The sequence below is a fragment of the Hyperolius riggenbachi genome, chromosome 4 (assembly GCF_040937935.1).
Source record: "Hyperolius riggenbachi isolate aHypRig1 chromosome 4, aHypRig1.pri, whole genome shotgun sequence".
NCBI classification, from domain to species: Eukaryota; Metazoa; Chordata; class Amphibia; order Anura; family Hyperoliidae; genus Hyperolius; species Hyperolius riggenbachi.
In genome coordinates this window covers 390,249,289-390,261,423 of record NC_090649.1, presented here as the reverse complement: position 1 = coordinate 390,261,423, position 12,135 = coordinate 390,249,289, and the positions used below count along the sequence as shown (strand labels likewise).

Below are 12,135 nucleotides of genomic sequence, written 5' to 3'. Positions count from 1 at the left end.
CGCAAGTGTCTTCTGTGTTCTCAGATAACTGAACAGCAAATGTTGGCATAGGAAATTCTCAGAATTTATGCACTGCATATAATACAGCACAGATTCAGAACCTGCAACTATTACTTTCCAAAATAATATTTCAGAATCCAAACCTGAGGTATGGGAACTGTGGGTTGTAGGAGGATCAGGAAGCCTCTGGCCCATCCAGAGGCATCCTGCTACTGGGTTCAGCATCTACTTGATTTTTATAAATTACTGCAGATGCAGAAAGTGTACCTGAAACGAAGAAGAAAAAAAGTTTTATAAATACCTGGGGCTTCCTTCAGCCCCTTTGGCCTGATCGCTCCCTCGTTGGGTTCCTCCGCCGCCTGCAGCCTCCGCAATCCAGCCCGGTAAGTCGGGGCCAGTCGGTACAGGTGACACTCCCGCAGTTACCGGGCCAGATTGCGGAGGCTACAGGCAACAGAGGATGATGGCGAGGGACTAATCAGCACAAAAGGGGGCTGGAGGAAGCCCCAGGCATGGATAAAACCTTTTTATTCTATCTTCTCAGGTTCCCTTCAAAGGAAATCTGAGTTTGGTGCACAAACTGGGCGCCAGAATGCTGTCATAGGGAGGACTGCATCCTCTGTTCTGCCACGCACAGCTCCACTGTTTCGTAATTTGTCCTGGACTAACCCTGACCCCCCTTGGGTTGGGGGCCTTTAAAATGGAAGCAGTATTTGCCATTCATGTGCAGTTCTGGCCTTTTGCTTCATGCGCAGTTCGAACCTCCAGGATGCCTTGGCCACGTTCCTGGCACTGTGAGCATGCACTGTGCTCAGGGGGCCACCGGGAGCACGGCCAAAGGGTCTTGGCGAATCCCACTGCACATAATCATGGTAAATTATTGATGGGCACAACTGCTCGTTTCCAATCAAATACCTTGGCGATCAGAGATAATTGATCGGCCATAAAATTAGACCATTAATGTGCATACATAGCTGCGATCAGAAGTGCCCATCAATGGATAAACTACTGTTAACCAATCAAATTGATCGTTCCATTAATGGGCACCTTAAAAGTGCTCAACTGTACAACTTGAACATCACAGGTCTGAAGTCAGCCACAACACCCAGCAATCACCAAGTGCAGAATCTATTACAAGAAACAATGTTATGGCAAAATGCCTGAATTTACTACTACAAGTGCAGAGGAAACTAGTATCCCTCTCTGTATCATTTAAACAGATGCTGTCCAATGATCAGCAATCAAGACCACCCAATAAAGAATCAGCACCTGTTTGTCTCTCTCGCTCTCTCTCTCTGACCAATCACTGCGTCTCCATTTACACTGTTTAGTATTAGGAGAAAGGCAACATTAGCACCATATAAAGCAGCCTTTGAAGATTCAGACTAACTGCACTGAGCACTGCACAGACAAACTCTGTCAACTCATACAAAACACTTGAAGGCCACAGACAGCACAAAAAAAAAACATGCTCTATGAACAATACAGACTCAGTACCTTATATAAATGCCTGATAACCATTATCCCTATTAAAACACTTTGAAAAGAATGAAAGAAAATAACCTCATTCCGCTTCACTCTTTGTTAAACCTTCCCCTTCTTATTCATTACGTAGAGGCCTCCCAAGTAAACAACCCAAAGAAAAGAGAATAAAAAAAGAAAGCAAAAGCAGACAACCCTCACCATGCATTCCCACAGCCAGCTACTTAGCTTCCCATCCCATCTACAAACTTGGTCACCTTTTCTTCATAAACGGTGAGACATTTATAAGGTTTTGGACGCTAGATTTAGTTATTTTTGTAAAAATCGTGATATGAAACTATATATATATATATATTTTAGATCAATGCATTTTTAAATGGATATAAAAGTTTTGCGCGCATTATAATGAGCATAACTGTTTCTGCATGCAATCACGAATCTTTGCGCGCTAACGCAAATTTTCGCGCGAAAATGTTTGCCATTGCACGCGAAAACCATTACGCGTGTTAGAACGCGCGCAAAACGCTTGCACGACCGTGCTACGTGTTGGCACGGCTTTGTGAATCAAGCCCTAGGAGTTAAAACCTGCGTCGCTATACCCCATTTTACCGCAAAGGGCTACAAAAGCAATAAAAGTTTATGGAGACTTTCACACCTATTGCGGTCCTTTGCAGTGTGCCGGAAGTATCCGATGCAATGGCTGCAGCATGGCACTTAACACATGGTGCTTGGGGTAATGGAAGTCTATGGTTGACGCGGTAAGGGCTTGATTCACCATTGTGTGATAACTGCTATCACAGCAGTTCTCACGGAGCCGCCATGCGCAAAGGTTTGCGCGTGAACAGCATTACTTTGTGTGATAAGCCAAGGTTTGAGCGAGAGCACGGGCGCTGTTCACGTGAAAAGCACCTGTGATCGCGCAAACCTTCGCTTATCATGCGAAGTAGCGCCATTCACGCACAAACCTTTGCGCATGGTGGCTTGCGTGATAACTGCTGTGATAGCAGTCATCACACAATAGTGAATCAAGCCCTAAAGCCCAATCTACACGATACGATTCTTTGTGCGATTCAATCACGATTCTATTTACGGTCCGATTAAATCCGACATGTCCGATCAGGATTTGATTCGATTCAATTCGATTTGCCATTGCAAAACAATGGCAAATCGAATTGAGTCGAATCCAGATCGGACATGTTGGATTTAATCGGATCGTAAATATAATCATAATCGAATCGCACAAAGAATCGTATCGTGTAGATGTGGCTTTAGTGTGAATGCTGGAGCAGAGTGCATCACAGATGCACAGACCAATGGGAATCCCAGTGACATATTTCCTGCCCAGCAAGAAGTGCGTCACTGAGCGGGGGACAGGACTATGCATATGACCCTGTCAGCACTCTCTGCCGCAGGGTCATAGGAGTGAGGTTTTTTGCTTTGCGGTGCGATGCGGTGGGAGCAAGTGTAAAACCAGCCTCAAGGAAACAGTAAGAATGTAATGATTTTCTAATTCTCTTTTATTTATAAATGGCTTACATATCACACAGTGGGGTACCATTTAAGCCTACCTAAAATGTGGGCAGTGGGCGTGACCTGGCTAATCTGGCTGGAACACAGGCAGCACAGGATTATATAGAATGTGGATGACAGATGACAAAAACTGCTGACGGCCCAAAATATGGAGTCTTCACCAAAGCACCCATCAAGAGAGGAGAGCTGCCAACCCTAGTGGGGGACAGACTGCTTTGGTGCCTAGTACTCTGTAAGGTGCAACCCCTGAGACTGCCCCACCAGGAAGATACTGCAGGCAGATAGAGATATTTGAAGATCAGGTAAAAAAAACACCAAGGTCAAGGAAAGGCAGCTATCATTCATAGCTCAACAAAAGCAAGGATGGGATAGGCATAGTTCTATCATATGCAAGATTCCAGCCAGGGTCAGGGCTTGTGATTAAAAGAAAAGTAATGTACAAACTGGAACACCGGAAAGGAAAAGCAACAGAGTCAGCATGAGGGGAAGGTGTTAGTTTGTACAGAATTATTTTACACAGTTTGCCATTTTTCCTTGTTCAAAGAAATAAATAAATAAGAATAATAATTAAATCCCCATCCAAATAAATGCTAGACTGATATAAAGAATACATTACTGGAAGTTAAAACTGATTCTGCAGCAATACAAGACTTGAGCTGGAATAGTTATGCACATTTACACATCGTCTGTCAAAAATGTGCCCCGTCACAAATACAGTAAAATGACTTTCCATAATTACTTTTTCAATGTGTGTCATTTCCTGGATAAAGTCAAAGTATGTTATCACACAGCACACAACAGCCAAGAATTCTAGCCTGTGGCTAGGAGTCTCACTTTATGGTGACAACAAATCTTGTCACTTTTAGGATAACTTGTGCTTTTAATTTGCCACAAAGGTGTTACACTGTAACACATGGGCTACGTCAACAAGCGGGGAAAATCTGCATACACACAGACCTTATGTTCATTAGAAATTCCCTCACTGCTGACACAGAAAAAGCAAAATATATCATGACACACAGGGATCTGTGGGGAAAGTGGAGAATGGGTGTTTGCGTAAAACAAAACACCCTGTTCAACACTATGCTCACTAAAGCCAACAGCATTCTCCACTTGCTACTTGGCAATCTATAAAGTGGTAATTATGCTCTTTGATGCTTTATAACTAAGGTCATTGTGTTTTATTGCTGATTATGGTTGTTGAAAGCAACTCCACAGGAAACAGGTGAAACCTTTAAAGAGAACCCGAGGTAGGTTTGTGACATCAATATTAGGACACACACAGGCACATTCTGCATACAATCACCAGCCTCTGTGTCCTTACAGTGTGCACCCAGTCTCCCTCCCCCCCCCCCCCCCCCGCTCTGCTGTCCCCATTATAAAAACCGCCAGGCTAGCGACACGCATATTGTTGCTAGTCTGCTGTTTACCTTCTGGCTGCCTATACCTTCATTTTTTTTAAATCTAATTTTAAAAGTGGAATTAGAGTCTGTGATAACATGATAAAAACCTGCTTCTCTACTCTTTATTTTGTGTAATGGGGAACAAAAATTGTATAGTGCACAGGAATTGGTGGATCCCTGCAGTGCGCACGCGCACGCACGCACGCACGCACGCACGCACGCACGCACGCACGCACACACACACACACACACACACACACACACACACACACACACACACACACACACACACACACACACACACACACACACACACACACACACACACACACACACACACACACACACACACACACACACACACACACACACACACACACACACACACACACACACACACACACACACGTCTCTCTTTCCCCCATTTTACCCAAAGTTAAAAAAAAAATAAAAAAACTGGAATTTTGATATACATAAATGAGCTCTCCTTCTGCTTGATATACTTTAATAGAAATGTAGTGTAAAAGACTATGATGCTCTCCACTGTTATTCTATGATCCAGTAGTACTCTGCACATTAAAGATACATACGCAGGGTGTGTGCTGGGCAGCCAGACACATCACACCCTCCAGGCACTATTGAACATATGACTTCACCGCCATGCCTGCTTTTACAAAGGTCAAACTGCTACAGACATTGACATATATTAGACAGAGCTCTAAAAATGTGTTGCAACAAATGACAGACTGAGGCATGTGTTAATCACACATGATTAAGGACTTGGCTCAAAAAACTGTAAACGTGTTACTGACTGTACACAATAATACTAATTCCAGATTTTTACTGGAATGAGCATTAAGCTGAGACATATAACCTAGGATTGTTCAGCATCACAGGTGTTCGCTAAAACACAAATATACATAAAAATGCTGAAACTAAGATCATAGAAAATGTATAAATCAAATGATATCACCACATGGACACATTCAGAGCGCATGAGGTGAATGCATGTTTGAGGAAATCGCAATCCCCAAAAAACACTAGAAGCATATTGTCTCAATTTATTGGCTGGTTACAGGAAACAAGGGGAAAGGACAATGGAGTCTGCCATTACTGATATTTTTTTAAAATTGCTATGCCTGGCTCTTGTGCTGATCTTTTATACTCCGTTACTAAAGGTAGCCATACTTGGCGGTCGATCAACCATCAGATTCAATAATTATTGAATCTGAAGAAAATCTGTGCAGCTAAGAGCAAGCCCGATCGACAATTCTACCAATTTCTGGCAGACATTGGTCGCATGTATATATTGAACATGCTTGATCAGGTACTCGGCGGTAACTGTGTGCAATAATCAAGGATGCGACAGAAACCCCCAGCCACTGTCCTCCCTAATGTTTTATCCCTTCCCCCCAATCGGTTATGCTTAGTACACACAATGCAATTTCCCGTCGATGGGTAATCCGCCAGGAAGTTGCATCATGTGTACGTGTCCAAACTGCTCCCGATCGATAATCAGGATTGATTTTCCCATGATAACTTTGGAAAATCAATCCAGTTATCGAACGGGAGCAGATTGGACATGGTTCTTTAAATTGTAGGCCTCTTACTCTACAAACCCCAAATTTTGAGGTTATGGAGTTGAGCAAATTTGCAGCACCTGAGCCCTGCTGGTTCCCAAGATAGGGCATATGAACCTATCTCAAGAACCAGCAGGGCTCAGGGGCTGCAAATCGGCACAGAGGAAGCTCGGGGAGTCACCTCCATAACATCACAATTTGGGGTTTGTACGGTGTGCAAGAGGCCTACAGTTTAAAAGAATTTAAAGTGAACTGGAATTGAGAATACACTGTGCATGCACGTGATGCCGCACAGCAAAGACTGTCATTGCGACAGCATTATAGTATGTGACGTAACACGCGCACCCCACGTGCTATGACGCCAGCAAGCAAGTGGGGTGCAAATGTGGAAGTACAATGAGAACACGGATGGACAACATAAAGGTAAAGTATGTATGGGCACCTCATTCCCTGCCTCCTCGCCAGTATAAGCAAACGTACTGGTAAGAAGGAGGTTGGGAGAGGCCAAGTCAGCCAGTGAATTCAGGTCAAGTTCTGTGTGACCATGATGGTTGGATTACACAAAGCTCGACATCAGCAGACATTGTACTATACTAACATAAATCACGTAATAGCACTAACTGGAAGTACAATCAGTGCTTTACATGGGGTGTTTATTTGTGTGTTTTGTCTCACTTAGGGCTTACATTTTGGAGGGCTAGGAGACAGACATTTTAGAGCTATGTACATCCTAGCAAGACCATCTCTGACTTGATCCTAAAATGTGATTTGAGAGTAATGTAAAGGGTCTGGTCTTCTATGCTTGAGTACTTCCTAATGTGAAGCTTCCATTGCTCTACAACCACACATTAAATGCATAAAGACCTGCTATCAACTCAGGTAGCAAAAGGAAAACTGCATAAGAAGAATAAGCTAAAAGAGGAGAGTCTGATGGCAGGACAGACTGGAGGTAACAAAAGTGAAGGGGAAGAGATTGCAGTATTGATGTAATAAATCCGATACAAAAAAATGTTGACAGACAATGCTGGCATGGCAAAGTCCTTGAAGTGGTTTCAGGAACTGTTAGCCCAAACTAAAGTATGACAATGCCTGGCAGATACATGAAAATATGGAAAAGAAAAACACGATTACACATGCAAGTAACATAAAATATTTAATTTAAATGGGAATAAATGTTGTAGTTGTTACTTACAGGATTCTCCACAAGATTGAGTGTTGGCAAATGCAAGGCTCTCGTGTGAGAGGACTTCCAATCCACAGGCATTACATTGCCATAGTTGTCAGTCAAAGCGTTCCAAATTCTGTGGTGGAAATAAAGCCGTATATTAACAAGCTGATTTAAAGCAAAAGATACAAAGAACTTAGAAAATCAAAGGACTGCAAACCATGAATCCAAACTAGAATGAGTACTATGGTACTGGAGCGATTCAATCACTGGGAACAAACTGCTAGCAACGAATTACATGCACACATTAAGAGCAAGAAGTTTTAAATCAGGATGATACCATTTATTGGCTAACTAAAAAGAAGAATAAGCAAGCTTTCGGCCTTGTAGCCTTCGTCGGGCTTAAATCCTTTTAGATGTTCGGTTTCACTCAAGGCATCTTAATGACATGTATTTATGCTTTAAAAAAAAAAAAAAAAAAAATCTATGTTTTCCCTTTTGATGTTGCATGTATAAAGCTGTCTGTACCATCAGCCTGCAAGCAAACAGGATTTAAGCCCAACGAAGGCTGCAAGGCCGAAAGCTTGCTTATTCTTATTCTTTTTAGTTAGCCAATAAATGGTATCATCCCGATTTAAAACTTCTTGCTTTTACTGATGGCTAACACAGTACAATACCCTACTGCTACTACTATGCACACATTAAACACTGTTCTGAATAATGTTGCTCGCAACTGAACATATCGTGCACCATCTGAGTCTGAACCAAAGTTTTTATGCTGGCGGAAGAGCATGTAGCTGAGGACAGAATTTTGTCTAAGTGTCAATGTCACAGCCTGCATAATATAGAGTTGGATACAAGCCTTTTCAGTATTTTGTTTTCAAAAACTGGTTTCTGGCAGCCGTAAGGACTACAGATGCCTGACGCCATCTCATGCCTCTGCAGCCATGCTCAAGCCTGTATGAGAGCAGAGACCAATACATTGACTGAGAGGTGGGAGAATCATCAGGCCTGCTGGGGAGAAATGGAACTTCAGATACCTTCTGGCAGGGGCATAACTACAGGGGAGCAGCCGCTGTGAACGCAGGGGGAGGGGGGGGGGGAGGGGCCCAGACTGTAAGGGGGTCCCAACTACCAGGGCTGTGGAGTCGGAGAGTCGGGGAAATTTTGGGTGCCTGGAGTCGGAGTCGTAAAAAAATGCACCGACTTCCACTCCTAATGAATTTAAACTGTAATTAAAATAGAAAATATGATAAAATGTTCTATTTCTCAGATATTAGTCATCACAAATAATTTATACATACAGTAATAGCTCTGCTTAGTCCACAAAAATGAAGTAAACCAATCAAAATGAATGACTTGTGCTGCTTCAAAAAAGCAGTCCCCATATTTTTAAAGTCAGATATACACATCTGATTGTGACTGTATATATGATGTGTACACAGGAATCTCTTATATATGTTACGGCCAGAACCCGCAGTGTGGCCACTTCTAGTTCTGGCCACTTCGGGTTCTGGCCGGCCAATGTGCGAAGTGGCCGCAGCACGGCGGGCAATGCTAGAAATGGAATGTTACGCCGTCTCGCTGCGGCCAAATTGATGACAACTTGCCTAATTTAATGAAATATAGCCGGCGGCAATGTAATAGATGAAGCCGCCGGCTTTCGCACTGCCTCTCTCCTCTCCCCCCCACCCCCCCCCCTTCTCTCTCCTCTCCCCGCCTCCTATACAACATACGGAGCAGCCGGGGACATGCAGCCGGAGAGTCGTTCGTCGCAGCAGGGGCAGCAGAGCGGGGAGGCTGCAGACATCGCTTCTGCCAGCACCCGCTCTGCAGGAACGGCAGGATTCCCCTGCTGCGACGAACGACTCTCGGGGGGCGTGTCCCCGCCGGCTGCTACTTATTGTATGGGAGGCGGGGAGAGGAGAGAGGCGGGGGGTGGGGAGGGGGGAGGAGGAGGCAGTGCGAAAGCCGGCGGCTTCATCTATTACATTGCCGCCGGCTATATTTCATTAAATTAAGCAAGTTGTCATCAATTTGGCCGCAGCGAGACGGCGTAAACAAAACATTTCTCACATTGGCCACTGCGCTGCGGCCACTTCGCACATTGGCCGGCCAGAACCCGAAGTGGCTGGCCAGAACTAGAAGTGGCCACACTGCGGGTTCTGGCCGTAACATATATACTAAATAACGTCTATGCTGTAAGTATAGAGCCTGATGTATAGCCGTGTCATTAATAGAGATGGTCAATGAGATGGAAATAATTCTGCATTGATTCAGATTTATGCAAATGTACTCTTTGCTCATGAAATCAAATAATTTGATATGTTAAAATTTGGTTTGGTGACTACGAATTAAAGGGTACCTGAGAAGGATGAAAAGAAAACTTTTATACATACCTGGGCTTCTTCCAGCCCTCTTCAGGCTAATCAGTCCCTCGCTGTCCACCTCCACCACCGGGATCTTCTGCTATAAGTCCTGGTAATTCAGCCAGTCAGCGCAGTCCGGCTACGTGCCGCTTCCACAGCCAGGAGCGTTTTGCAACTGCTCAATAGTGCTGCGCAGGTGTAGTACGCCCCCGGCGGCGGAGTGTGTGCATGTGCATTACGCCAGACTGGCTCAAGTACCTGGACTCATTGCAGAAGATCCAGGTGGCGGAAGAGGACAGCGAGGGACTGATTAGCCTGAAGGGGGCTGGAGGAAGCCCCAGGTATGTATAAAACTTTAATTTCATCTGTCTCAGGTTTACTTTGTTACACAGTAGTACTATATTCTACATATGCACTCCCAGCAAAGCTGCAGGGAATCCACTGAGAATGTTGTGCACATTGAACACAGAGGTGTTGTCTATCACTCATAAACCTGATTCCGATTGTACATGAAGAATGTGTAATAGAGGAAGAATCTCCTCATTCTCCTGCAGAGTACCTGCACATCACTCTTACATGTGCCCACAGTTACATTGCCTGGGGCCTGATAGATGTTCTTTTTTCCGGTCTGTACCTTTTACAAGTACTCTTTCCAAGGACTAGTTTTAGTCTATGACTAAAGGGAATAAATATGGCAGTCTCCATATCCTCACTTCAGTTGCCTTTTAAAATTCCTAACCATTTGGAGTTAAGAGACAAATTTCATTTTACATACTTTCAATCAACAAGATTGTAATATGCAATTTAGAGGAGTTGAAGTCGAGGAGTCGGTGGATTTTTGTATCGACTCCACAGCCCTGCCAACTACTACTACCCTTTCTCCAATAAAGGGCTGCATCCTTCAGATCATCTGTTTTTTGTGGCTACACTTGTTATATGTGAGATGGTCACACTTGTTTTAGGACCCTTGCAAGAAAGGCCCCAGGCTGTGAGGCTCACCAGGGGTAGGCAAGGGAAAAGGTGTGAACACCCTTCAAAGTTTCTTGGGGGACCCCATGCTTTGCAGGTACGACACTGTCTGCTGAGGTTTATATTTGTCAAAAAGGACACTGACTACTAACACCAGGCTGCATATATTATCCAGGGTTCATTTTGGGAACACGTGCAAGTTTACGAGACTCTTAACACAGAAAATTAAAGTCACAGAAACAGGACAGTATTGCTTAGGTGGCTATAATAAAATCCAATCACCTTGCAGAATCTATTTTAATTAAATCCTGACATGCACAAATTGCTGCACTAGTGTCCTCGTCACCTGTCCTACCCAGCAATGTTCTGGGTGGGACAGGACTGACCACCTGAGTGAGCCACGCGGATGGGAACCCGCCAACGCCTGGGTGAGAGCCCGTTAATAATAAACTACGTAAGTTTGATGCAAGTACAAAACTTGAAATGTAACAAACATGTAGTACAGTTTTATGCTTTGGTGGTATATTATTGTTTTCTGAGGTGGAGGAACCACTTTAGACGTTGAATACGGGAGGAATGTTTTTGGTAAGGGCCAGGGAGGCCTTGTTTACCCCAAAAGTACTGCAGACAAATCTAATATAGGATCATTTCTAAATGAAGAGTGCCCCATTAGAAGGGTGAGGTGGACAACAATTAATAAGGGCATCCCTTATGGCCCATACTCACGGGCTACAATTGTCGCCGCAACATGCGGCGCGCGTGTTGCGGCGACAGGTCGCCCGTGAGTATGCGGCGTTGCACGGGCGCGCACCCCGAACTGTCGCCCGTCGCTGATGTTGCCAGGCAATTGGCGCGGTCAATCGCCTGGCGACAGTCGCCGCCGCAACTGTCGCTAGTCCGCGTGAGTACGCGGACTAGCGACAGCAACATAATTGCTAATAGACGGCACTTCCGGCGGGGGGAGGGACAACAGCGACAGCTTCCGCCGCATCGGTTGCCAGGTCCCTCCGCGTGTGTATGCGGAGGGACCTGGCGACGAGCTGTCGCCAGCATGTCGTGCACACGCTCCCGTGTGCTGGCGGCATGCCAAAAAGTTGCCCGTGAGTATGGCCCATTATAGAGGACTCTCCTATCTTCACAGTGATATGACTGAGAATGCACTGACTTATTGGTATTCACTGGATGTGACATCAGGACTGAATGGACATTTGTGTGCTGACTTTTTAGTTCTGATTGTGTATAGAGGTCGCACCACCATTTATGAACCCTTTTTAATTTTAACATAAATTTATGAAAAAGGTTTGCACAGCAACTGCAGTTATATTTTGAATTACCGTATATACTCGCAAGCAAGCCGAATTTTTGACCCCCCAAAAGTGGGCCTAAAGTTGGGGGGGTCGGCTTGCTTGCGAGTCTCGTGGTGGAAGGCCGCCTCCCCCCCCCCCCCCCACCTGCTATTAGCTTATTGTGCGGCTTCCTCTACTCCCCTCTCCGTCTCCCGGGCATGCAAATAGTTCACAGCAGCTCGCTCCACGGCGGCTGCTGTGTGATGACAGGAAGCTGGAGGCAGAGCGGTTCCCATAGTAACGTCGATACACACCGCCGTTACAGGAAACCGCTCTGCCTACAGCTTCCTG

At 44.9% G+C, this 12,135-nt stretch overlaps 1 protein-coding gene across 2 annotated transcripts in view; it reads right to left on the bottom strand.

The window, feature by feature from the left end:
• The window catches only part of FEZ2 (fasciculation and elongation protein zeta 2), an 81,166-nt gene that overhangs the window by 48,023 nt on the left and 21,008 nt on the right, over positions 1-12,135 (bottom strand). For both annotated transcript variants that reach the window (XM_068232159.1, XM_068232160.1), the window contains exon 2: positions 7,188-7,296. In XM_068232159.1, the coding sequence (XP_068088260.1) occupies positions 7,188-7,296 (109 nt within the window). The remainder of the gene's footprint in view (positions 1-7,187; positions 7,297-12,135) is intronic.